Below are 26,970 nucleotides of genomic sequence, written 5' to 3'. Positions count from 1 at the left end.
TTACGCTGACGTCATTCAATGACAGCTAGCTGTCAGAAAGTGAGTTCATTCCCCGGACTCGAGAAGACGGTACGCCGTCGAAAGCGGGTATCTGTTTGCTTACATTTAGCGACAAGAAACGGTGAGACAGAGGATAAATCATCGTAGCGAGCCCGGCCATGGATGAACAGGCCGGCCCCGGCGTGTTCTTCAACAACAATAACAACTCGGTTTTACCCGGCGCTGGTAAAGGACCGCTGCCCGATGGTGACGCAGGGGAGGCGGCTCGGGCGCAGTACAGTATCCCGGGGATCTTACACTTCCTGCAGCACGAATGGGCCCGCTTCGAAGTCGAAAGGGCACAATGGGACGTGGAGCGGGCCGAATTACAGGTGAAAATCACCCCATTTTGCACATTGGTGACTATTTATTCTGACAGTCTCGAGGCATTGCCCGATTCCATTCCAGTGCTTCTCGTTTGAGCTTCTGCGAATGATTGTCCTCATTACTAGGCTAGCTTGTTAGCTTTCGCTTAGAAGCTAAACGCTATAACGACCCCCACGACCCGACCGGACGATGGTTGTTTTCGACCCAGTTACTGAACCAGCTTGCTGTGTCGGATGAATGCGTTTGTTTTTTGCGTCGCGTTTGATAGTGGACTTGAACAAACAATTTGTGGATTTCCTGTTAGCAAAGTGATACAGTTGTTAGCTAGCTGTTGCTAACAGTCACGGCTAAGTTCGCTGGACGCTTATGTTTTCGTTGTTTAAGTTCACGAAATTTCCCGAAGAAGCTTTACTAAACTAATGTTTCTATGGTGATGATTACCAAGTACCTATGTAGTTGTCGGTCATTTGTTTTGTTATTAGCTAGCTCCTCCAAAAGCCACATACCACACTATGGAGTCACAATGTATTGTTATGCATTGGATTGGATCGTATGGCTGCCACTGCCACTCCCCAGAAACAAGGCGTTAAGATCAATCTCGACCACTGTATGTGTATATCTCATATCAGTTTCACTTTAAGTCACTTTAAATATAGCTCACAAAACTGAATTCTGAGACCTGGCTAAAAGTATGGCTGTCAATGGCTGTCTCCCCTTCCAAACACATTTACTGTTTGTATATTTTTTCTCATGTAATGCTTCCAACAGTGACATAAGTAATGCCCCAATTTGAAAGCAAACCACATAATTGACTTCCTGCAGTAGATTGACCACATTCTATTTTCTGATTGAATTAAGTTTTCATGCCAAACGTTTATCTCTGTTATTTTGAGCCGACATGTGGGGTTGAATCAAGACGCATTTTGTTGTCTGGGGGTAGAATTGTCCTCCAATTATGCTGCTCACTGTGTGGCCACTGTTTTTAACTTCCTGCCTGTATGCAGAAACAATTCTAGCAAAGCATAGTGAGTTTGCTGAATGTCTTGTTGGGTGGTATGTTTGTGGCGGCAAACTACAGCACAATCAATTCCAGCTTACTTTTTTGTTGTTGGCATCTTTAATGACCGGTTGATATTCTGGGCATGATTTCAATGTCTCGTTTGTGCAATGCGGCATACTAAGCACTTAACGCTTGTTCTTACTCACAATTTTGATCACTCGAGCACTTGTTCTCCATTAATGCATCCATTCTACACCACTTACGCTGTGCAAGGACACAGGAAAGTTTGTGTCGCTCCCAGCAGACTTCAGGTTGAAAGATGTTCGTCAATCACCGCGCATGGCACTTTTTGTTTTGTTTTCCCAACAACCCGAAACGCTACGATCATGATTGTATCAAATGTGACTGCAACCTTTTTGTGTCCTTGACCTACAGTATCCTCCAAAAGTATTGGAAGGGCAAGGTAAATTACTTTGCTTTTCTTGTATAATGAAGACGCTTGGGTTATATTCATCATAAGATTAACATAAAATTAATATGAGGCAAAAGTTCATAAGTTCAACTTTGATTTCATGGTATTTACATCTAGATGTCACAAACAACTCGGGACAGAGCACATTTTGTTTGCAGCAACCCACTTTTCAAGTGAGTAAAATGATTGGAACTGACTTTATCCACTGAATTTAAAGTGAACAACGTTTAATATATACCAGTAGTGGCATGACTCTTACTTGCAATAACTGCATCTAGCCTGTGACCCAAAGACCTCTTCAGATTGTTGCATTTTTCATTTGAAATTCTTTTCCAGGCCTTTACTGTAGTCTCTTTCAGTTCTTGTTTATTTCAGGGGCTTTCTCCATTAATTTCACCTCTTCAGGAAGTAAAATAAATGCAATATTCAGTTAAGTTTTTTTGTTTGTTTTGTTTTGTAAAATGCCTAATTTGTTGTTCTGTTTATTTTTTTTTATTGTTTTTTACTACATAAAGTGCCTTTGAGTGTTCTGTTAAAGCGCTGTATTATTATTGTTCTTATAGGGCTACATTCACACTGCAGGCCGTTATGACCAATTCCATTTTTTTTTTTTTTTTTTTAATCTGAGTTTTTTATGGGCTTGTTCACATTACAAAAACCTAAGCAACTTCTAATGTGAATGCAACGCTTCTTTGATATGACACGCATGCGCACAAAGCACAACATGGCTGTGTTTACGAAAGTAAATATCGTCAGGCGTGTAGGGGCTCATGTTTTTATCATTTTATAATAACAGAGGAGCGATATGGGAGGAGTTAGAAATATTATTGGGAGGTGGGCAATGATTTTCGATCTCTTCCTTTCATGGAGACGTCGACTAGAGATGATCTCACATCATCACCACATGTAAGAAATGAGCCATTTGCATGGCTGAATTACTACTGTCACAACAAATGTCAACTTTATGCTTCATGTTACAAGTGGGATTAAATTAAAGTCAAATGTAAATTCAACGCTGTTACTCGAAACAGTGCAGATTCACGGTAGTCTCCCGAGCTAATATTCTTCCCCGCCTGCACGGAGCGCATATTGGGCTTTTGATGATGTTAAGGTTGGATGCATGCAGACACATTTCATACATATTCAGTTTATATCCAAAGATGTTAGAGGCCCAGGTCAGATTTGAAAAAATATGAGTTGTACTGTTCACACTGCATGAAAATATCTGATACGTGTGGTCAATATGGTCAAAAAAAATCGAGATTTAGCTGCAGTGACACATCACCAAAGACTTTGCACTTTTTCCCCCTGAAGTCCTTTGTTTTGTTGGTAGTGTTTTGGGTCATTGTCTTGTTGCATGACAAAGTTTCTCCCAATTAGTTTTGATGCACTTTTCTGTAAATTTCCAGAAAAATGGTATTGTAGACTTAAGAATTCATTCTGCTGATACCATTATGAGTAACATCACCAATAAAAAACTAGTGAGCCTGTTCTAGAAGCAGCCATGCAAGCCCAAGCCATGACATTACCTCTCCCACGCTTCACAGATGATCTTGTGTGTTGTGGATCATAAGAAGATCCTTTCTTTCTCTATATTTTGGCCTTTCCATCTCTTTGCTGGAGGTTCATCTTGATCTCATCAGTCCAGAAAATGTTTTCCCCAAAACTTTAGTGGTCCATCTCTGTACTTCTTTGCAAAATCCAATCTGGTCTTCTAGTTATTTTTACTGATGAGGGGTTTGCATCTTGTGCTTTGGCTTTTATGTTCTCCTCTTGAAGTCTTCTTTGAACAGTTTATTCTGATACCCCTCCCCTGTGGTGGTTGGCAGTGATGTCACTGACTGTTGTCTTTGGGTGTTTCTTCACAGCTCTTCCAATGTTTCTGTCATCAACTGATGTCGATACCCATAACCGACCTGTTTGATGTCTGTTGTGCACCAGTAATCTTTCTTTTTCAGGTCGTTCCAAATCGTACAATGTTTATGCAAAAGTTCTGATGCTTGTGGAGGCTCTGTCGTACAGGAAAGTTCCATCGTAGAAAGGGTTCCGTCAGTCGTCATCTGTACCTGTGGGTAAAAAAAAAAAAAAACAAACAAACAAAAAAAAAAACTACGACAAAAGTTCTGATTGATTGTTCCTCTTCTCTCAGCTTCAAAATGGTTTGATTGAATCACAAAGACAGTTTTCTGGTCTTTGTGTTTGCTGAACAGCCAATCCAGATTTTACAGGTGAAACCCAAAACAAAAAACAAATACTAGCTAAGGTTTCATCAGTCAATCTAAAAGGCAATACCCGAGCAACTACAAAGACCCATCAGTCACTCGTTCCAATACTTTTGCTCACTTGGGTTCAAACAGAAGATGCTCTGTATACTCTTATCATATATTGCCGAATTAACATCCAACAATTGAGAAATTTAGCATTATTTCAGTCATTGCTTGTTTCAATATTTAACTGAGCCAGTGTGGGACAAATAAAGGATATCTTAAGAGTCCATTTGCGTACACAACATGTCTTATTTTGCTTTATTTGGGCCGATGGCAAGCCCCACAGCATGCAAGAATGTTGCCCAGCAAGCATGTTAGGTCCCGTGAAGAGCCACTCCTCTTTACCTGGGCAGCCCTGAAACTGACTGTACTGTACTGTACTGTACTGTACCTGTCAGCTCTTCTAGTTGCTGTGTTGTGCTGCGGTCAGACCGCAAATGTCCGTTACGACTCGGCCCACGTCTTGTGTTGATCGGCCCATTTTTTTGATTGTGTACATTTGAAACTGATCTTATTCTCTGTTACATTTTCTATGTCCAAGGTTTGTAATGATAACAAAGTAAAGTATATCACAACTGTATGTTCTTGTTTTTTTTTTTTTTTTGTCCCCCCCCCAAGTAAATGTTTTTTGTCATAAAATCATTAGTCTGAGCGGGTCGCTTCCTCAGTTTCTTGTAGGAGATGCTGAACTCCATGTTTAAGTTACTCTTGGTATGTGTGTGTGAGTAGTCTGTACAAGGGCTTTGTTTTGAAACTTTTTTTTATGGATGTAATCCAGTGTTCATAGGGTACATTATATAGGAGAAGATGTTTGAAAATACTCTGGAAGCCTGTTGATAGCGGAAAAAAAATCTATGTTTATGATTGTAAATTGTCAGTGACAACTGAAGTTAGCTTCAGATAAGTTTAGTTTTAGTGAGCCTAGATAAAATTACGATGTTCTTGAGTTGACTTTCAAGACAAAGCCAGACAATTTGGCCCTAACGCTCAGAGGAAAAAAAGCACAGTGCCAAGTTCAAACACAGACTTGCACTTTATGTGGCTTTCAGAAATTCAGTCACTGTCACTCCTTGGTCAACTCAGTACTTTATTTCTCCAAACAGGCTGGAGTTATTTTTACTTCCCAGTACATGCATCAGCTTGGGAAAGTACAAACAAGTATAATTCCAAAAGATGCGATTGTTACATTGCGACTACTCATGTTGTTTCTCACAACAGTTCCCAACTCATAGTTTTAACAAGACCGTCATATTTGGCACCAAAGCAGTCGTTGCAGTGACAAATAGTCAGTGTGAACAGATAACAATCAGCCCGATAAAATATGATTCTTAAAGCTTGTTTCTCTGAGCTTAAGAATATACCCAATGGGCACAGTTTCTCTGATTAAAAAGTAAGAATTGATTTCCTTGTTCATTGTTACTAGAAACCGCAGGGTAAATCCCGAGGTCTCCTCATGCTCCAAAAATAATTAGTCACCCTCTACGCTAGTGGCTACACTGGAGTAAAATGTATGTGTCACTTTCTCTTGAAGTGGAGTGAAGCTGTCGGACATGCTGAAAGCTGTTCCAGATAGCCATGACCTTCTCTATCTTGTGGGGCCACGTCCTCTTAAAAGATGCCAAAGGTCACTTGCTGCTTGCTTGTTCTCACTCTCTGAGGTTGGTCATCAAGAGCAACACTCCATTGTAATACTGTGCCAGTAAACAGGAGATGTAACATGCACAGGCAGTTTAGTTAGGCATAGGCGATGTTTTGTACCATCTTGATTAGTGTTGCACCAAGTACCGGTACCAAACCGAGTCAACATTTTAGCCAGCAAAAATGATTCAGTACCATAATTTTTTCAGTATGGGGATTTGAAAAACAAATACATAAAAATCAGTGATGCCGCTCCACTCTGTCAAAAGGGGGATGCTGCTCAATGTGTTGGTACCCAAGTCAAGTGCAGTCTTAGACACAGACAGATGTGGCTACGAACTCTTGTACTTTGATGTTTAACTAACTCCTTACAAAGAAAGAAGATGCACGCAGTGTTGTCTGGACTTCTTTTGTAGACTTTCCACTTGGGATGGGTACCAAGCCCCGGTACTAAACTGGCCCCTGGGGCTGAATTATTAACAACTGAAGTATCGGTATGCCTCATGCTTTCACATCAGCTGCAGCTGTAACAAATTCCTTTCCAGAACATTTAATAATTGTTTCTTCCATAATAGATTATAGTCCAGCCCTAATTCCAATGCAATGTTGTTCTCATGTGTCAAGAGGAAAACATTGTCATGGATTGAACAGCAGTTTTTTAATTTTGATATGGATTGTTAGTTTTGTAATGGACTAAATTAATCCAAATGATGTTTTATTTTGTTTTTTGTTGCCCCCCAAAATAAACATTCCTGATAAATCCCAGCTGGAGTTAACTGTATTTACTACTCTTTCAGATGATGAATGACTTGCACCTGTCTTGCTTCTGGACTTGTGCCACTTATCATCCCTTGTTGCTGCCACTGTGATGGAATGTGTGGAATGTACTTGGCAAGTTATCAGTTCGAACATCATGTTGATTGTGGTGTGGTGGGGAGCTGAGTCAACTCCGCTCATTGAAAGAAAGCTTGTTTGCATTTGACATAAGGGATTTACACCAACCCCTGTTCCTCCTCCAGTCGCAAAGGGTCACCATGTGTGGAAGCCCTGAGGCCATATGAGTAGCCTCATGCAATCCTGTAAAATGGAGAAAACTCAAGCTTTGTTCAACTGCAATTCATCGTGTTAACTGTTTTGAGCTCGATCAACGGACTTGCTGTTAGTAGAGTCCTTAATATTAATCTCATTGATATCTGGAGTTAAGACGCTTTTGCATCACTTCAGGCCTAGAATACTTAATAATAATAATCTTCATCATCATCATCATCATAATAGAGGTGTCCAAATTAACCGATTAATCAACAACTAATCAATCATCAAATTAATCAACAAATATTTCATTCATTGAGTAATCATTTAGACTCAGTTGTTTAAAATTGACCAACTCCTCTAATTTCAGCCTCTTAATAATAGTTACTCTCTTATTCATGTTGTCCTAATGAAAGCAGACAGATTATTTTTGTGTTTAATCAAAAGAAGTTATTTGCAAATATGCGCTTTTTTTTTGGAAAACAATGACCAGTCCAATAACTGAATCAGTTTCTACACGGTTGGTGAATACAACATCAACACCTCTTTTTGTGTTGCTGTTTAATTGTTGTTTGGGGGGTTTTCCTTACCACTAAACAATACCAAAATAAACAATATTTGGTTAATAAGTAGTTGGGAGAACATTTTTTTGTGATATCTGACAATTTGCCAGAGTCGCATATGAGGACTGACATGTAAAATTGCAAACTCCCGTTCATATCTTGTCCGAGCAGAATTTTTGAAGAATTTTATTTATTTCCGTCCTTTGCCCATCGTCGAAAAAAACAAAAACAAAACACAAACCAAAAAAAACCACCACGCTCTAAGATGGATGCCCACTCCTACATGTCCCTCACTCAGACACACTGAGGAGCTCTTATCCCAGAGCCCAATAATGCAGTCAGTGTGAAGCCAGGATTAAATGCTTCCTGTGTCTCTTTACAGCCTTAGTTGACTCATTACCTTCCTCCTAAGGTTAATGTTTGATCAGGGTGTAGATGGCAAGCCAGAAATTCACAGAGCTTCACTCTTCTCACTCTCTGGCACCACAAAACACCGGGTGTCTTTGGGCAAGTGCTTCATGGGGTGAAGGAAGTGGATGCTTGATATTGGGTCTACATTTCTTTGCAATCACGTCACATATTCCGTGGTGGAAATAGTTCCACAATCACCTGAATTAAAAAAAGAATGTGTGGGTTTGAACACCTCCGCTTTTTTATGTTGATACACCTTTGTTTAGGAAGTTGTCCTGACTGACAATTTGGATTGAAGCCTGAGCACGTTATTTTAAGAGCCTGAGTCTAAATTATCCACTCATCAACGAATAGTTGAATTTGAGAATGCCAAACCCCAAATATGTGGGGGTCCACTGTATTCTGAAGCCGAGTGCTTGTGCTACACCAGATATTGCAAAAGACAAATTCATACATGTGTTAGTGCCTTCCCGCACATACGCACAACAGTCAAGCCACAACATAGCTGAGCGCAACAACAGTTGACGATGATTTCAGTTTGAAAAGATGAGTGACTGAGTAGCCTTTGTTGGGTCTCTGGACTCCTGAGGGTCCGCAAAATAAATAGCATTAATCTCTGGGTATCATGACAAAAAGTGCATTATTACATATGGAAAACACTGTTGCCAATATAACAAATGATACAGTAAATGAGTAGCTTACTTATATTGATATTGGGCCCTTGTCTTGGCACATCGCCAGAGGCGCGGTCATTTCCTAGTAGTCTCTCACTACCACGAAGAATGTTATTTATATTTGTCAACTACATGCTACGCAAAACCCAAACCAGATATACAGAAACTCGAGCGATGTCTACGGGTTGGCCATCGAGAATCAAGTGGAGCCGGGACTAACATTTCGGTTTGCCCGGAATCTAAAATTTCAATGCCTTCGTTTGCCGCATGAAAGTCGCCGAACATGAATCAAGGAGGGCCATTTGGAAATGTGTGTGTGCGCAGTGCACACTAATGTGCCAGGCACAAAGGAAGAACCACGTGGAAGTTCGTGCTCGATGCTCGCCAGCTGCGATAACTGATACTCCTCGGCGCAGATGACAAGTGTGGCTGAACTTTAGAAAAATTATAACAAGAATGAAAAGCCAGTCTTCTGCCTCGTGCAACACGTCATAAAATAATATCAAAGGGGATTGCACTTCAACCTTCCTGTGCTTCCTCTAACTTCATCTCCGACCGTCAGCCTGGTACCAAACCGATACATTTAATCCCAACATTTAGCCAACAAGGTAAACTGGAACTTAAACACCAGATCAACACTCAAATACAAATACCTGACACAGCATACGCATGCCTGCATAGTTATACAGATGCACCATTTTCCTTGTGTGCCCCCCCTCAAATACAGCTTTGTTTTTGTCATTGTTTTTCCTTTTTTTGTTTCTGTAGAAACACGCCACTAGGTTCAGTTAGCCCATCAGTGTTCAGTAGCATGCTGCATTGTTGTATTTTCTTGAGGTTTTTCATCCCCAAAATAGCTCTTGTTCTCTCCTTTTTTGAGCTAAGTACAATTGAATCACCACTGTTAGCTTTTTGTAATGCATATTAGCACATTTAACTTCTTAAAAAACAAATGACCGGTACACCATTTTTAGTAGTCACATAGTACAGTATAGGGAGAAACATGATGTATCACGATGCATTGAAATATACTTTGAGCTGATTAAGGCTGGGTGATTTTGGAAATAATAATAATCACGATTATTTTGATTGTAATTTAAATCACAATTAATAAAAATGATTATTCAGTGATTCACAAACTTGGTATTTTCTATTCACCTACCTAAAACTACCATCATAGCCTTGCTCCCAATCATCCTGGCACGTTGAACACTTTATTCTTGATCACTCACTTATTTTTGTCATGTACAAAATGAGCTTCTATCGTGTGAAATTCAACCCTCTTGCAGTTTCATTCTGCTACAGCCACACCTTTGCTGCAACACATCATTCCACACATTTAAGCCATGAATAAACACATCCCCCTATCTCTTTATCGTACTTATATTATCAATATTTTGTTCTATTTTTATTAGGGATGGTATCAATACCGGGTATCGATGCCGATACCAGCCTTATTTTAAGGTATCGGTACTCATGGACTCTTGTATTTAAATATACAGTGGGTGTCACTAAATAGCTTAAAGCATGCTCAGGCAGTGCAGAATCGCATAACGTCACACGCTTGCTGTACAAGCAACATGGTGTATTCAGGGTACATGCAAAATGCTTTTTTTCTTTGATTATAATGTTTCTAAGAGCAAGAGAAGCCAGCATAGAAATACAGTAACTATTAAATTTAGATTGATTTCTCAGACCTTTGGCCCATCACCGTAATCGACCTGAAATTGATCCCGTTCACGATTCTCAAACAAAATCGCCCAGACCTAATCTGAGTTGGAGTCCAATTGAATGGTGAATTACAAAACGGATTCCCACGCCTGCCTTTCAGACATTGATGTATTGACCTGCTTATTGATGTGACAAGTCAGACAGGCAGACAGGCAGACAGGCAGACAGGCAGACAGACAGACAGACAGACAGACAGACAGACAGACAGACAGACAGAAACTTAACATGGTTGTTGTCCGTGCAGGATGCATTTGAATGCATCCAACTCATTGTGGAATTGTAGGCTGCAGACAGAGTGGTGGATTTGATGTTGCTTCTCAAGAGCACTTGCTGACATGCATGCAAAGCTGAAATTTAGCAGGATTTTAGGAAATCGGTGCAGTGATGAGTTTGTTTGCAAAGAGCGGGGATATTTGAAATGCTACTTCCAATGTGAGGCAGACTGACATGCAGTCATGACTCATTGTTGCGGGCTACAGCAGCTCTGCTTGCTATCCGTGTGAACTCGTCATCCAGCCCACTCAAACTCACACCATCTCCTGCATATAGATTCCAATGCAGGAATTCTATTTCGTTCCCGCTGTGAAGTCAACACAAATTTAACAAAAAAGTGACGAGTTCCCGTCCCGTCTTTGCTTGCTCCTGACAGTTTTTGCGCCATTATCCCAAATAAGCTTCATGAGCATGTCATCTTTGTTTTCTTGAGCGCAGAGCAGCACCTACACCTAAGTCCACCTTGTAAAATTTTACACATGCAAAATATTGTCTTGCACCAGCTTCATGTATGGTATGTGAAAACATACAGTACGTTAATAATAGAAACATTTTTGTACAGGTTGCGCTCATTATATAGGAATTATTTTTCATCAGTGCAAGCTAGGGATGGGCATTTGAATACATTTTACGATAAACTATGGAAAATTACTGACATAAACTGAGACAACATTGTCAGCACAATTGATGAATAATGTAATCAAATCAATAAAAATGCATAGCACAAGATGGTTTTCGTTCTAGTGAACTCACAAACCTGAGGGCGAAGGGGTGAAACAAGGGCTGAGAAGGTCGCATTCTTACTGAACAACTCAAAGGAAGCCATCAATCCATTCACTCTGCCGCTCATCTAAATCTGTTTAATCTATTTAATCATGCCAGCCTTAACTTTTAAGCAATATTGAATCGACTACTATTCCATGAGGACATTTGTTGTAAATAAGGGCAAAAGTTGTGACTTTCCTGTTTTCACACCGCGTCACTCAGTTCATTTATTTGGGACAATTTCTACACGGCCCCCCCATTTTGTTATTTCACTCCTGTGGCGACCAGGCCTCCTTTAAGCACCAGCAAAGTACACCACATTACAATCTCTCTTCGGGAACCTCTTGCTTGTTGAAAAATCCACAGCTGAAAAGGCTGAAAGGAGCATCATCACCATCCAGTGTTCAGAGGCAGTCGCAGTTTCGCCAAAGAACAATTTTTTTTTTAACAGGGTACATGTTAACTGTGATGTGTGAAAAAAGGGAGACCACACTCTGTCAGTAACCTCATATATTTATGCATGTGGTCAGGGAGGGTAGCAACTCCAGCTGCTGCCTGTTTAAAATAAACAGTTAGTGTAAACTGAAAATATTTTTTGGGAACAACGTTGGAGGGTTTGTTGTTGTGTAGGAGTGTGAGTAGGTTAGGCTTATTATTTGCCATCCTGCCACGCATATTGATTTGACATTGTCCTATTTCAGTCTCAACAAAGCTGCTTTTTGATGTGCTGTAGCCTTGAGGAGGGTAACATCAAGTCTTTATTCCAAGAAATAATGTTTTAGGACGAGGTTGCCAGCAAACCAGAAAAATGTTATCTTTTTATAAACGCGGTGCATGTTTTTCTTGTACTCCTTCATAATGTCACCTGTCTTTGTATTTCCAGGCACAAATTGCCTTCTTACAAGGAGAAAGGAAGGGCCAGGAAAATCTGAAAAAAGATCTTGTGCGGAGGATCAAAATGTTGGAGTATGCGCTGAAGCAAGAGAGGTGAGTGACATCACTATCGCGGCTTCAGCCCTCCCACAGACATGTTGCATCTTTTCTTTACCTCTAAAATACCTTTTCGCCCAGAGAAAGGCGAGAAAAGATGTGGTAGTACAGTCATCAGTCAACATCTCCGTGGGTGTTTTGCATTCGAGTGCTTTCATCAGCAAGTTGCATTCATGACGATAAATGTTAGCATTTTAAGATAAATGTTAGCATTTTAAGAGTGCGCACAGTCAGGAGTCATTCGCATTGCGCTTACACAAGTACGATGTCAACAGATTCAGCAGTGGCGTGAGATGCTCTTGGGTTTAGCTGTCTGATGTCTCAGGGAGCATGTTGGCAAAAAGGTCACGTTGGCATGTCTTAAAACATGCAAAAAATGAGGACAAGAATGGAGAATTCTTTTTCCAGACGAAATGAGGTCAACGCCATAGCTTTCCCTCGTCTGAGAGATTTTGTTTTCATTCTCATGTGCTCCAGCTCGTCGCCATCTCACTTGTACCAACTTGATGCTGGTGTTGCCGATTGTTTAGCCATTGAGCAGCTTCTCAACCTATTTCTGTCGCCATCATTGCTCTCTTGACTGGCTTTGGAAACAGCAGATACGCTTGACCTAATGGATGTTTGGCTTGGGTGTAGCACATTTTTTTCAGATAGCTAGTTTTTCCTCCTTTCAGGAGCGCATAACACAAACTGAGTATTGTAAAGCCCAATCTTTTTCGGCGGATTTGGAACATCTGATACTTTCCTAACTGTTTAAGATGTCGGCCATTTAACGACTCTGCAATGCTTTGTCTTATTTTGACCCATCCCACTGCGATCTCGGAGCACAGGAATTCAAAGACTGTGTGTTTCAAACAGTCCGCTGTATTCTATTGACTTATTTCTGCCTAGACAGAAGAAAGTAGGCAGTCCCTCAATGTTGCCCGGGCCACATTTGTGATTTCTGGGAACGTAGTCACAAGTGGTCCTGACCACTTCAAATTGTTGTCTGATTGATCAGATTCCCCCTGCCCGTCTGTCTCCCCGAATGTCTTAACTTTACCTTGACCTGTCGATTTGTGGCCAGTGTTTGTGAGTGTTAACAATTTAACTAGAGCGAAGTGTTGTTCTGATTTCCTCAGTCAGCTCAGATGTCACTTGCACTGTACCTTCCTCTCCAGTCTTTCAAGCATGGGATTGTCCTCTAGCTCTTTTTAATGCGTAGTTATCCACTTTTGCCTTGCGAAAGAGCACACGTCTGCCTCAGGAGAAATGCTTGGAACCCAGAATTACTACTACTTCCCACTGGTTGCTAGGCAACCACTCACATTACCAAGAACATTTTAAAAACAGTGTGAGATTTTTATGAGGGGAGCTTCTTCTGGATGGGGGCTGGAGTCACGAGCTGAAGCCGTGTGAATTGAAAGGTGTTCAATTAATCTTTGTACCGAGCCGCCTCTGCTGGTACATTTGCAACCAAGTGTTGATAACAAGTTTTTTTTTCTTTGATTGTTACTTTGTACATGTTGCATATTACAATATTAGCAAATTCGAAAATAAAAAAAATGAAAACTTCCACCTACAGTATGTGATATCAATTTGCATGATCTTTTTTGGACACATTTGAAATGAAGGCTAAATTATATTTTTTGATGGTCTGAAAAGTCAAGTGAATATGCAGTGGCCTTCAAAGAGGTTGACTTGCAAATGTGTCTAATCCAATTGTTGAGCTGTACACCTTCTGTATTTGTTTTACTTCCAGAGCAAAGTATCATAAGTTAAAATACGGGACTGACTTAAATCAAGGTGACATGAAACCTCCAAGCTACGATTCCGGTAAGTTTGCGATCACCTCCACCTGCTCTTCTGAATTACTGTTATTGTTGTGTTCACATACCTTTTCGTGACATCACCGTTTTGCCTGTCAAGGCTTCACTCATGTCAGATCTTGTTTGCCTCCATAGTTTTCTTTTGTGTCCTGTCTTGACTGATGAAATGGTGCATGCCGATGTTAATACTGCAAACATTATTTCGAAACTACTCTTTTGTAACAGAATGTTTTCAATCGATGAACCTGTTCATTTCAACAAGCTGTACATCTGCTGCCTTCATCCACCCCTCCATATTTTTTATTACCACTTACCCTTACTAGGGTCACAGGAGAGCTGAAGCCTATTCCAGCTGGCTTTGGGTGAGAGGCGGATTACACCCTGGAATGGACACCAGCCAACCATAGGCCACATTTAGGCAAACAACCAGTCCTAGTCACATTCACACCTAGGGACAATTTATAGTCTTCAATGACCCAAACATGCATCTTTTTGGAATGTGGGAGGAAGCAAATGAGGAATGTGGGAGGGAAGACAACCCACACAAGCACAAGGAATACATGTAAACTCTGCACAGGAAGACCGGAACTGCGATTTTAATCCAGAATTGCAGTACTGTGAGGCAGATGAGCCAAATTCGATTTCACTGTCTGCTCCCCACTTGGTTTTCAATTAAACTTACAGTATTTCTGCAAAGGAGCTGGAAAGTTAAATTCCAAGGTGGTCTTTAACATCGGCATGCTAATTAAACTGCGTTAGCACTTAAAGCTTTGTTTCCCCAGCGTAAATATAAAAAAAGAAATGTGCTCGTCTTGGTGGGTCTTTTCATTGGTTTTTCATGTTCAAGTCTTTCGCCAACATCAAGTCATACATTTTGACGATTCCTCTCTTATTTCCTCATCGAGTTTCATGAGCACATTTCAAAGCTCCTCAGCCCTTGAAGTGCCGATGCAGGCGGGAGGTGAGAGAAGATGTGTTAGGTCGTGGGGGGGTAGGTGGCGAGGGTTGAGACGAGTGGGAAGTGTTGCTCATATGGTGACACAGCTGCCAATCGTTCACCTGCTGGACATGTGACCCACTACTTCAAACTTGCATCATTTGACGCCACAACTCCGGGCCACTGTGACACATTCAAATGTTTAACGTGCGTCTGGCCCATACTAGGTTCTCAGCTGACTCGCAAATGGAGTGTGAACGTAGATGAATATCACACTGGGCTTCGAGTCCCCTCATTATCAGAGCGACATTTAAACAGTTCTGGATGCATTATGTAAGGCATAAAATGTTGGCCAAACTGTAGTGGTCATTAAAAATAAAGTGGCTTGTTCAAGCATCAAGAAGTACAGATATTAATCAAGAAAGATACATTCTGAAGTCAATCACAATATATAATTAAATAATTGATCGGTAAATTCTGTTGACAAGTAACTGATAGCTGAGTTTGTGTCGTTGCTACAATGTGGTGAAGAATGTTGTGATGGAGTGTAGATATTATTAGGCCATGCTTTTTGTGGAGCACTGATTTGTGTTGTCCTCCTTTTCTCCAGACGATACGAATGAGAATGACACTTCTGGATCGCTGAACAATCAGCTGTCCTGGAAACAAGGCCGGCAGCTCCTCAGGCAGTAAGAACATTAACAGTATCTTTATACTTTCCTAGTAATCATTTCTTTATTTGGCTACAAAACATAAGAAGTGTGACTTGATTACCTGGCTGTTTGGAATGCTTTCTGGTGCATATGTTTGGCTGATCTCATGCTAATTACAGTTGGTGCACGATGGTCTACTTTGTCAGCAGTAATGAGGCCCAAAAACGTGGACAGGAGCTCCCTCACATGGGCAACATAGTCATTAACTGCTGCGTCTTTTTTGTAACTTCCTATTATAGTTTCATGTCTGTTTTTATGAAAGTAAAAAAAAAAAAAATTTAACTCATTATATGTTAAACTCTTATGCTACAATCAAAATTATTTTCACTGCACTTCCAAAAAAAAGCCACCAAAATAAAAAGATGTCATAGTTCAACAAATGAAAAATCCAATTTGATTAAAATGGTAAATGGAGTGCACTAATTATCAGTGTATCATCTACATTATACGCGAACTACCCAAAGAGCTTTCCACTCACATACACTTATGTGATGAACTGTTAAGTGTAGCGGGAATGCGCTGGTGACTGTCTGCTGGTTTTTTAACTCCTAAAATGCCAACGTTAACAATCCAGGTGGATTAATGTGCCTCGTAAATCCCTGTGAAAACCGAAACCAAGTTGTTTGACCTGAGGTAGTTATTCCATTTTGTGTCTAAATATCCAGACATTTCAGGCAGAATACAGTATATGTAGCGTCACCAGTGTATTTAATTTGCTATGTCACGTTACGTCTGTTCCCTTATCATTTTGTAAGTGATAAACTTCGGTGGAGGTATTTACAATGTTCATGTCTGTTATGTGGTCCCTCAGCTCTGTACAATGTGATCCTTCTCTCCATTCCCCATACTGCAGCCTCTCACATCATCTGCCTCGCATGCTGATCGATCAGGCAACCCATATTTCTTGATGAGCAAAGTGCTAATTTCAGCAGCGTAAGATGCTGTTAATCACATTTGTGCTAGTCGACGAAGCACATTCGACAGTAGCAAGAATCTCTTTCTCCATCTCTGATCCCATCAATGTCAGTGCAACATTTTTTTTCCTTGTCATCATCTCTGTTCCGCCAAGACATGTCTTTTTTTTTTTTTTTTTAATGCAGCACCATCAACTCAGTCGGCAGGTCATCCTTTGTCACGGTTACATTTTTCCTACAACAACTTATTTAACTTTTGTATTTGTCACTTTCTAGGTACCTGCAGGAGGTGGGTTACACCGACACCATCTTAGATGTGAAGTCACAGCGTGTGCGAGCGCTGCTGGGCCTAGCTGGCGATGGAAGTGGGAAGACGGTTGAACATATGAATACGGAGCCTTTGGTAAATGGAACAGACGCATCAACAAAGGGAATGGGGACTAGAGGGTAAGTTCTTTCTACAGTCCTTTCTGGCTGTTAAGTGAGTACAGCATCCATAAGTATTTCAGCAGCCGTTTTGGGTAGTTCAGTGGGCATCCCCACCATCCAATTCCTCTCGTTTCTCATAAGAAGCTGGTATGGACTATGACATACTACAGCAGAGTAGTAGTAACCTCAATCAAATGAATAGTACTCACATAGTTCGTAATTTCTTGATTGTAAATCTTATTGTAAGCATTCACACTCTTAACTCTTGTATTGTGTTCGAAAGCTGTTCTCATCTGAAAACGGGTCTATTCGGATTCATACTCGACAGGAAAGCTGAGCTGTCGTCTGACACAAGCGCTGTACTGGAGGCCTTCAAGTTCATCGAGAATGCGGCAGCTGAGTTCAGTGATGACGATGATGAAGAGGACAGTGAGGGCAAGGACAGGACTAATGTGGAGTCCAGAACGGTAAAATAATAGCTACACCTTCACTTGCTAAAACTGGGTTATAGCGTGACGATTTATATTTGATCTTTCTCTATGTACCCTGCAGATCATTCGGAAGAAGCCATCATCGTCAACGCCGCCAGCCAGTATGGACATTAGTGAGGACCCAGACACAGAAGATGCCCTTAAGGGCTTCGACTTCTTATCAAGTCCCGACGAGATGGACATCTCACCAGAGTGTCGCGGCACAGGGGATGGCACTGACTGGGGTGAGTGTGTTGGAAGTGGCAGCATAATGTACAAAATAAATAAAAACAGCTTCTAAAACCTGAAGAGATTGCTAATTGTTTCAACATTGTAATTTGACTTGAAACGTGATTTCCTAACACTTTTCATTCATTTGTCTTGTGTACATAAATCACAACTAATGGAGTTAATCTCATATTGTGTGATGTCATCCACTCCGTGTGTTCCCGTAGCTAGCCTGTGACTAGAGTGTGTCTCACATCCTGTGCCTTTAATCAGTCTGTTTGTCTTCCACTGGTCCTCAGACTAAAGCCAGAAAAAAATGGGCTCAATATTATACTGAGCTGTTTCTTGATAACGGGTCCTGGTTTGTGCCAGTGTTCAGAATTTTGAATTTTTGGGCATTTCGGCATGCTTGGAACGAAAACCCATCTTTGTGGTCTTTAAAGGACAATTATAGGACATCTAAATTCAACGTCTTTAACTGTATATTCGTGGACATATTTGGAAAGACTGAACAGTCTGCAGCTAGTAGTCTGCAATATTGACTTTATTTTGTTTTCTACGCAGAAACGCATTTGCCTTTGGAAATGTAGAGTTAATCCCATAAAACGCAAATTCTCAGTTTGAAGTCTGTCCACTTGTTGTGCACTCTAAAGCCGACACGCTGGGCATCCAATAATAAAATGATCCTTTTTGTGTTCAAGGTATCTATTACAAATCCAAATTAAAACATTCACGGCATGCAAAGAACCAGAAACAATACCTCTAAGATGAGAATGAGCTCTTTCAACGAGGAGACGCTCATGTGTACATGCTGTCTACCGTGAGCCTTGAGTAACCTCCAAAGTAGGAGGAAATGGAGAGACAGCTCTGTATATGCTCCACCATGCCAGGCCTTTTTAGGCTCACCACTTGGCAGTTCCTCAACAGCCTCTCGGTTTGGTTTTGTCCCCCCTATGTAGACAAGGACGAGCACGGTCCCATTTCTGAGGCCTGGGACGTGGACCCGGGCTTGATAACCAAACTCAAGGAGCAGTACAGAAAGGAACGCAAGGGGAAAAAGGGGGTGAAGAGTAAGTCCTGCCAGGCGTTGCTGCCTCCCTTCTTCTCTCTTTGTAGAGCTTCACTTTCTTGAGTTCCGTCAAAAGCTCCAATCAAATGCCCTTTAATTGGCTTTGCTCTGACTTATTCTTGTCTGTCATTTCATCCTGAATAGTTTCTGTCCTCTGTGCTGCGCATTCCAAATGTGTGCCCTTTCCTTTTCCTCGCTCACTGCATGTTGTTCTGTCCCGCTCTAATGCCACAGATATCACGAAAGGTGGTTCATCTGCGTACCAAGTCATCACCACAGCCTGTTTGTTACCGCACTGCTTTCTGCAGTGATAATAATGTCATTATCACCATTACCACCATCATGGTTTGTCAGCCTTGATGCTTGTGTTACATTTGCAGCTCTTCGCAATTGTCTCAACCGCTCAAACTCTCAGGGAAATGCACTTAAGTCGTGATAGTCTACTTCATTCTGCAATTTTTTTTCTTGCTGTGATTGAATGAAGAAATTAAGGCCATTCGCATTCTGCCTCATTTCGTCCAGTGCTACTTTTATTACTTCTCTGATTTCGCACAGATTAGTTTTACACTTCAATCTGTGGCCGAAGTCAAAGTAAACAGATGTACAGATGCTATGTGTGATACAGTGTTAAAGGAGTTGTATTGTGCATTTTTTTTCACAATTTATAACAGTTGTCAGGGGGTTTGATAAGGTTCCTGTCACATGTTTTTGACCCAAAATGAAGAATTATATCATATTTTACATATCTTATTTCTTGTCTTGCTAAAATTAGCCAGTTTTGAGGGGGCAGCCCTGTCCTACACAAGTGAGTGCTTTTCACCCTGCCCTATATCCTGCAGGGCCAATGGTGGGTAGGGATTTCGTTACCATGACGACCGGGGATGAAGCAAGTGGGCTGAATGAGGCCATCTGCTCCTACTTGCGGAAGCAGAGCCCTGAGTCTGAAAAAAAAATTTGCGAACGTAAAGACAATAATTGAATTAATTACTACTATTTGAATTAGCCCCACTGTTGCAAAAAATAAAATAAAAATAGTCAGCTGATGGAAATTGAGAATGGCTCGCTCAAAGACATATTTTCAGAGATTGGTCAGGCACTCCTGAAACCCCAACTATTTATAATGCAAGCAATTTAAAAGGCAATTGTTTTTATAGCTTGTCCCCATTAGTTAAAATGTATATCCATATTGTTTTGGGCTCCCATTCACACAAGTCTACATTTAATGACAAAAGTACCTCAGCCACCTTCCTGCCTCTTGAATTAAAAAGGCTGTGCTGCTGACTTGCATTCCGTCATTTGTATTGTTTCTGCATCCCCGAATTTTATTGCCTTTCAGTGATGCATTTCCCTCCTTTTCATGTTTAATTTCTTTACACTCTGTGTTTTCACTCATGGTTCTTGTTAACACTCTTCATGGGATGCTTTAAACAGGACCTAACCGGTCCAAGCTCCAGGACATGCTGGCTAATCTGAGAGATGCTGAGGACGTGTCCCACATGCAGCCTCCATCCACCCCCCAATCCCGATCCAACGTGGTACGCTTCAATGAGCTCGACGGCAACCGAGCAGATGAAGGTCAGCAAGAATTAATAAGTATTTTCGTTTCTACCTGCCAGTTATGTCTCACCCTGCTGTAATTTCCTTCACCATTGTGATGACTCCAGCTCTCTATTTATTTTTAGTGGAGGCGCTGACCTTCCCGCCCACCTCAGGGAAGTCGTTCATTATGGGCTCCGATGAGGCCATGGAGAGTGAGCTGGGCCTGGGCGAGCTAGCCGGGCTCACTGTAGCCAACGAGGCTGACAGTCTGGCGTACGATGTAAGTAGGAGGCAGCCAAAACTTCCACAAGGCCATCATTATGGTCACAGTGATTTCTGAGTATGATGATTGAAGCTTAGAGTTTAACACACTGACCGTGTTTCTCTAATATGCAGCGTTCACATCATATAGCCAAAATTCACAAAAATCTCAAGCTTCTATTTTCACTCTCAGAGAGAAATAGATTTGATAGTGCATTTGAAGAAATGCTGGGAAAGTTGGTGGCCATGCGGTCAGTAACTTGAGGCTATCAATTGAAATAAGGCCTATATGTGGGGCTTTTTCCAGTCCCTTCTTTTTTTATTCTACATGAAGAAATATAGCTACAATGCTTTTCCATGGACAATCACGGCATGTCGTTTGCGGTTCAATAAAATAATATAGGTGGTGCTCCAAAATGCTGGTTCTTGATTTAAAAAGAAAAAAACATAAACAAAAACACCAGAGTCCACATGATTTTGTTGCAGCGATATCAGGATTGGTGATAGGTATGCTAGGTAATTTGTTCTGCCTAGTTCAGATGCCTTGCTCAGCGTGCAGCTGGCTTTATCTCATGTCAGGCATACGCAAGCCCCTGTTTTTTTTTTTTTTTTAATTCAGCGCATTTTCACACTTCGGTTCACAATTGTGCCATACTGTTGAAAGTTCTTGACCAGAGACTATTTCCTCAGATTGGCAACAACAAAGATGCCATGAGAAAAACCTGGAATCCTAAATTCACCCTGCGGAGCCATTTTGATGCCATTCGAGCACTGGCCTTCCATCCCGTGGAGCCCGTCTTGGTCACTGCCTCAGAGGATCACACCCTCAAGATGTGGAATCTTCAAAAGACAACTCCAGCCAAAAAGTAAGAAGATGCGACATGCTGGAGAAAGTGACACTTGTGTTTGTTGAGATACTTTCTTTCCATTGGGTTGACTCAGGCATCTGCGGGGACTCGTTCTCGCTCATTAAAGTGATTTCGCAGCGCAGCTCTGTCACACACCCACACATATTTCACTGGGCGTCATTCAGAGTAAACACTTCTGGGTCAGTACAACTTGTTAATCTGCAGTTTTATAATGTCAAGAGATGCCAACTCTGATCATCGCCTCTCAGGAACATTCTGGTTATTTTGTCAGGAACATTTAGATTCAACCAAAACAAACTCATAGCACCAGAAAGACTCAGAAGAACACTCATGCATTCTAGTTTTTCTCTAAATACTGATTTGCTATTCATCGTTGGTTATTCTCCGTCATTACAAACGCGGTTCCAACAAGTGTTGTATGAAAATTGTACTGCAGGTAGCATCAACCATTTATCCCGGCGATTCCTGAATACATTTAGCAATAGTTTAGCATGGCTAAGCATTCGCCTCTCTTCTTCTTGTCCTCCTTTCTCGCAAAAAATGTTTGTCAGAAGTGTCGCTTATTCGCTGCCATGGAGGTGATGTTTTTTGACTTTTGGAGGAATCTCTACTGTTTTGCCACTATGCTAGCCAGCTCCCTGTAGCTATGGAGCAGCAAAGCTAATTTTATACACAGAGGAAGATGATATGACGTCACAAACATCATTGCGATGAATTGATTGGTCGAGTCCAAAATCTTATGTCAGCCAATCACAAACCACGGTAGCCACAGACTCACTTGAAAACTCCCAAGTTAATCCACATCACATGTTGTTCAGTCCTCTCCAGAATATTTTCAACCTCCCAGTGACAGTGGAACACGTAGCAACTGCACGTAACGAAATACGGCCAAACCTGAACGTTTGGCATCTCTGAATGTCATACAAGTGAATGTCACATGATTAGTTAAATATTTTTTTTGTTCGCAGGAGTACCTCTTTAGATGTGGAGCCAATCTACACGTTCAGGGCCCACAGGTACAATTAGTACTCTCACACAAAAACATGTTTTTAGTGATGCCAGACAAACAGTTTAACATCTGATCATACTGTAACCCACAGGGGTGCTGTGTTGAGTGTGGTCATGAGCAGCTCTGGGGAGCAGTGTTTTAGCGGAGGGGTGGACGGCACCATCCAATGCTGGAACATGCCCAATCCCAACATTGATCCCTACGATTCCTATGGTAACCTAGGCATGAATTTTGTGATCAAATAAATACATTTGACAGTGGAACTGAGTGGGTGAATTGAGTTTTTTGGTGTGTAATAGACTCAACAGTGCTGCGTGGGGAGCTCTGTGGACACACAGACTCCATTTGGGGCTTAGTGTACAGCAGTGCACATCAGCGTCTCCTTTCCTGCTCGGCTGATGGGACTGTGAGACTGTGGGATGCCAACAGCACTTCACCAGCCCTCGCTGTTTTCAACGAAAATAAGAGTAATCCTTCCACTCCCGTAACTGAGAGTTATCCGTGGTGCTTCTTTTTGTGTAACCTATGGGTGCTTATGTTTGCATCAGAGATGGGAGTTCCCTCCTCGGTGGACCTGGTGTGCAGTGAACCAGCTCACCTGGTCACGTCCTTCACGAGTGGGGAGATTGGACTCTTCAACATGGAAACTAGTCAGCTTGTCCTCAATTTGGAGTCCAGTTCGGAGCAAGGTCTGTTTGGAAAAAGCGTATATGTGCTTGATTGAAACTGAACAAGGTTTTCTTATCTTATCTTAATTTTAACAGAAGATAAATATGTTGAGTGTCTCATCTTGCAAGGCCTGGTTTATTACAGCTTACCTTCACTACTTACCGTTCGTTAATTTCTGCTTCAGTCTCTCACACGGTTTTCATTTGTGACCATAACCTCATCTGTTACAGGTTTACCTTGCTATTTCAAGTTTTCTTGCTGTTTTTCTTCCTTCTCAGTCAGATCATTCAAAAAAAAAAAAAGTTTTTTTTTTTTTTCGAAGGGATATTTGTTTTACAAAAACTGAGACAATTAGGCACTCGTCACCCCCATAATCCCTCTTCCCTCAACGAGGGTGCATTTGGAAAGACACTCAAAGCGCATTTCTTCACTCAACTGTGCCTTTCGGGTATTCTGAGTGCCCCAAAAAGCAGAGTGCTGGAGCCCAGTGTGTCAGGCAGGACAGTACAAGGAGGGTAAACAAATGAAGCACGATCTTCTAATTATAGGCTGCATTCAGAAATGAATGTGAGCGGCATGCACTCTGCCTCCGGCAGCACACGAGGATGATGAAACGTCCATTTAATAACAAAGTTTGTTTTTTTTTCTTTTTAGTTTAAAATGGCTTGCCTTAACCAGAATCCTGTGTTGCGTTGTAAAGAGAGCTATACTCCTGTTGGTTTAATATGCTTAATAAAGAAGAATCTGTGCCTGAAGTACAGACGTAGAAGACAGTAGACACGGCAACAATCTTTCAGTTTCCACAAGAAAGATTTAGTGTTCATTTTGCATTTTACACGTTACGTTTATTAAGTGGAACAAGTGTTTAGAAGGGTAGGAAACGGGGCTGTCATTGGACCGGCCCAGGCCGAACTGCCATCAATCATGGCACGGAATTACGAGGTCGACATGGCTCGGGGCGCGGGCGTTGTAATTTTGGCCATGTCATTTACATATCGAAGCGTTTCCTGATTATCCTCGCATTCCCAAGCTCATAAGGGGCTTCCACTAGCTCCAATTTTACACCAGCTTTGAGTAGATATTTGCTCCCCCAACGCAGCGTATGGCTGTCAGCGCTGGTGTTAGTGTATTAGACATTGTTCATCAAAGAGGTTCATTTGCGTAGTGATGGGCAATTCAGCCGCAAATGAAATTCATTTTCAGGAATAGATAAAAATAGTAATTATCTTGCAATGTAGATGTAATATCACAAACAATTAAAGGATGCCTAATGGGAAAATTTGTGGTCATTTACACGCATATATTTCTATTCCCACATTAATGCGTCTTTGTGCTGTGCTAGGTCCTCCTATTCACATCAACAAGATCCTCAGCCACCCCACGCTACCCATCACCATCACAGCACAGGAGGACAGACACATCAAGTTCTTTGACAACAACACTGGCAAACTGATACACTCTATGGTGGCCCACCTGGATGCCGTCACCAGCTTAGCTGTGGACCCCAACGGACTGTATCTGATGTCGGGCAGTAAGTGTCTTAACTGGGGGTTAATAGAAATAATCCCATTCCCATGACAGAACAATTACTGACAAGCAATGAAAGAATAAACACCACTCGTTAGCATGCAGTGTAGCAGCGCAGCATTACAACTCGAATCATTTCTGGCACAATAAAAGCCTTGTATTTGGAAAGGCAAGATTATTCTGTGGTCCCTGTTTTATGATGATTCCTCTCACCACCAAAGACGATACAGCCCGAATTTGAAATACAGCCAATCACAGGACACACATAGACAAACATTCGTGCTCACAATCCCACCTAGAGACAGTATAGATATAGAGCATTTAATCAACCTACCCAGCAAGGAAACCGGAGTACCTGGAGAAAACCCGCACAGGGACGGCATGCAAACACAGGAAGGCCAATTCATAACACAAATTTCAGAATTTATCGCCAACCTATGTTGACATTCTAATTACAGTCACCACACGGATAGGGAAGCACTTAACGCCCATAAGATCCAAAATATTGGAATGATTATTTTGATATCATCAGAGTTTGATGTAGGCATATGAATTTTGGTGACTCATGGTCATTGTTTTCTAACAGTAAGCTTTTGATCTATTGTGGAAGAAAATTGCTAAATGCCTATAAAATCCCAAATCCGGTGACGGTTGGTTTGGTATGTTCACGGGTTGATGTGGGCATGACTAGAGATGTGCACTTGATTTTTGATAACGATAGTTTGTAGTTTTCTGACACAAGCTTTTTTTGAGTGTTTTCGTCTGTCCCCACAAAGAAGGTCCCACAGCTGTTCACTTTAGTTGCTGTGCAGTTTCCCTGTTGCACTTGACAATGTGTTGATTCTGACAACTTTTGTCCAGGTCACGACTGTTCCATCCGCCTGTGGAACCTAGAGAGTAAAACCTGCATTCAAGAGTTCACAGCTCACCGAAAGAAGTTCGAGGAGTCCATTCATGATGTGGCTTTTCATCCGTCAAAATGCTACATCGCCAGCGCCGGGGCAGACGCCCTCGCCAAGGTGTTCGTATGACACAGTGCGGCGTCTCTCTCCGAAGCCCCCTCCACCGCCTCCGCCTCCACTGATCAGGGACCAATCGAGGCACAGGAGGGGAACCCGACCTTCAGGCACTGGTCCAAGCCCACCCCCTACCGCCCACTGGTTTTCTATCGGTCCGGCAGACACTGTAGCTGCTAACAGGCCGGGGATCTCCACGTGCAGGTCGGGCTGGGAGAACTGTCCTCCTCCCCCTCTCATCTAACATCCAGGCAGGCCTGGATGTGACCGCTCACAGCGCCCTACACCAACTCAGACTTCACCTCCACAGCCAGGAGGCTCAGGACAAGTGTGAGGAGTCAAAAAACACGGTTCCGAGACGCATTTTTGCCCCGCGACGTCAGCCCGCATCCCTCAGGCCCTCTCCTCCCCATCTAACGGTCACCACAAGATCAGGTTTTGTGTTGTCGGTCAAGATTCACTTCTCCTTCGCTTCCTGGACTGACTGACTCCGCTTGCTGGCCTGCCTTGATTTTCCTTTTTAAAACACTTGTTGACAAATGTGCCTTTGCTTTAAAAGGCCTTGGAAATGTTATTTTAACAAGGTTGTTTTGGGGGAGTGGGGAGGGAGGAACCGGCAGAGAAATGGATCTGGTTGTCACAGTGTTGCTGATTTTAACATTGGATGTAAAATGACAAATGCTTATAATAAACAAAATATATATTCAGTCTTAAAATTAACTGTGTAGTGTGAATTTGAGTGCTCCTTTTTGATAAATGTATTTGGGGAATCAGTTTTGCGCTTTTCCAGGCAAAGCTGGTAGTGTGAGGCAGAGCAGATACATTATATGGTCTGTTTGTTAGATTCTTGTACAATTGACGAGTAAGATTAACGTGCAAATATTTGTGTCTAAGGTAAACCATTTTGGTTATACTCTTACAATTCAAAGTTGGTTATTGGTGTCCATTTTAGGAGTAACTAATTGATTTTGGCCAGTTTGCTCTTGTTCCAATTGAATGGCTTGTACTGTTTGTAGTCCCTTCTCCCCACCGGACATGCTTTATTACGACGTGATGTGTCATGTCCGCTTATTGACAGTAGTCCAGTGTTTAGCAGGAACCTAGTGCAGTACTTTTAGGATTCTTTGACATACGGTAACACGTTCACCATCTAACACAGAGTGAGGTGACATTTCCTGCAACTTCTAATCCTACTGTAAAAATGTGAGGAGACGTTCCTAGGTTTTGAATCAAATGATCGGAGAGTGCAGCATCCAATGAGCCATTTTCTCATTCACTGGTTTGTAAATCAAAGCAATGTTCCAAAATAAAACCTGCTGTAAACTATTATTTT

The 26,970-nt window shown here is 41.7% G+C and overlaps 1 protein-coding gene and 1 long non-coding RNA gene across 3 annotated transcripts; both read left to right on the top strand.

Annotated features, from left to right (window-relative positions):
* The first annotated feature begins 22 nt into the window (after window positions 1-22).
* strn (striatin, calmodulin binding protein) lies at window positions 23-26,966 on the top strand. 2 transcript variants are annotated; one of them, XM_019870514.1, is made up of 17 exons: window positions 24-371; window positions 12,073-12,176; window positions 13,921-13,994; window positions 15,535-15,613; window positions 16,828-16,998; window positions 17,309-17,447; window positions 17,533-17,695; window positions 18,638-18,748; window positions 20,179-20,322; window positions 20,430-20,566; window positions 21,238-21,413; window positions 22,385-22,432; window positions 22,517-22,638; window positions 22,725-22,892; window positions 22,974-23,114; window positions 24,437-24,625; window positions 25,483-26,966. In XM_019870514.1, exons 1-17 carry the CDS (start codon window positions 159-161, stop codon window positions 25,650-25,652), a joined length of 2,349 nt encoding a protein of 782 aa, XP_019726073.1. In that variant the 5' UTR covers window positions 24-158; the 3' UTR covers window positions 25,653-26,966. The 2 variants fall into 2 exon arrangements, with proteins under 2 accessions (XP_019726074.1, XP_019726073.1); XM_019870515.1 differs by lacking the exon at window positions 18,638-18,748 and having other exon boundaries at window positions 23-371.
* On the top strand, window positions 4,330-8,756 carry LOC109516193 (uncharacterized). The gene is made up of 3 exons (XR_002168313.1): window positions 4,330-4,800; window positions 4,832-4,833; window positions 4,884-8,756. It is a non-coding gene; the product is annotated as an uncharacterized LOC109516193 (long non-coding RNA).
* Window positions 26,967-26,970: the final 4 nt, after the last annotated feature.

This window comes from Hippocampus comes, unplaced genomic scaffold (genome assembly GCF_001891065.2).
Source record: "Hippocampus comes isolate QL1 unplaced genomic scaffold, H_comes_QL1_v1.1 scaffold76, whole genome shotgun sequence".
NCBI lineage: Eukaryota > Metazoa > Chordata > Actinopteri > Syngnathiformes > Syngnathidae > Hippocampus > Hippocampus comes.
This window is presented reverse-complemented; position numbering and strand designations above follow the sequence as displayed.

What these genes read in the sequence shown, in the direction of transcription:
- strn (XM_019870514.1), top strand. Translation starts at nt 159, where the DNA reads ATGGATGAACAGGCCGGCCCCGGCGTGTTCTTCAACAACAATAACAAC. An exon ending in AAGACAACTCCAGCCAAAAA is followed by an intron (nt 21,414 to 22,384) that starts GTAAGAAGATGC and finishes TTTTGTTCGCAG; the next exon opens with GAGTACCTCTTTAGATGTGG. An exon ending in TGTTTTCAACGAAAATAAGA is followed by an intron (nt 22,893 to 22,973) that starts GTAATCCTTCCA and finishes TGTTTGCATCAG; the next exon opens with AGATGGGAGTTCCCTCCTCG.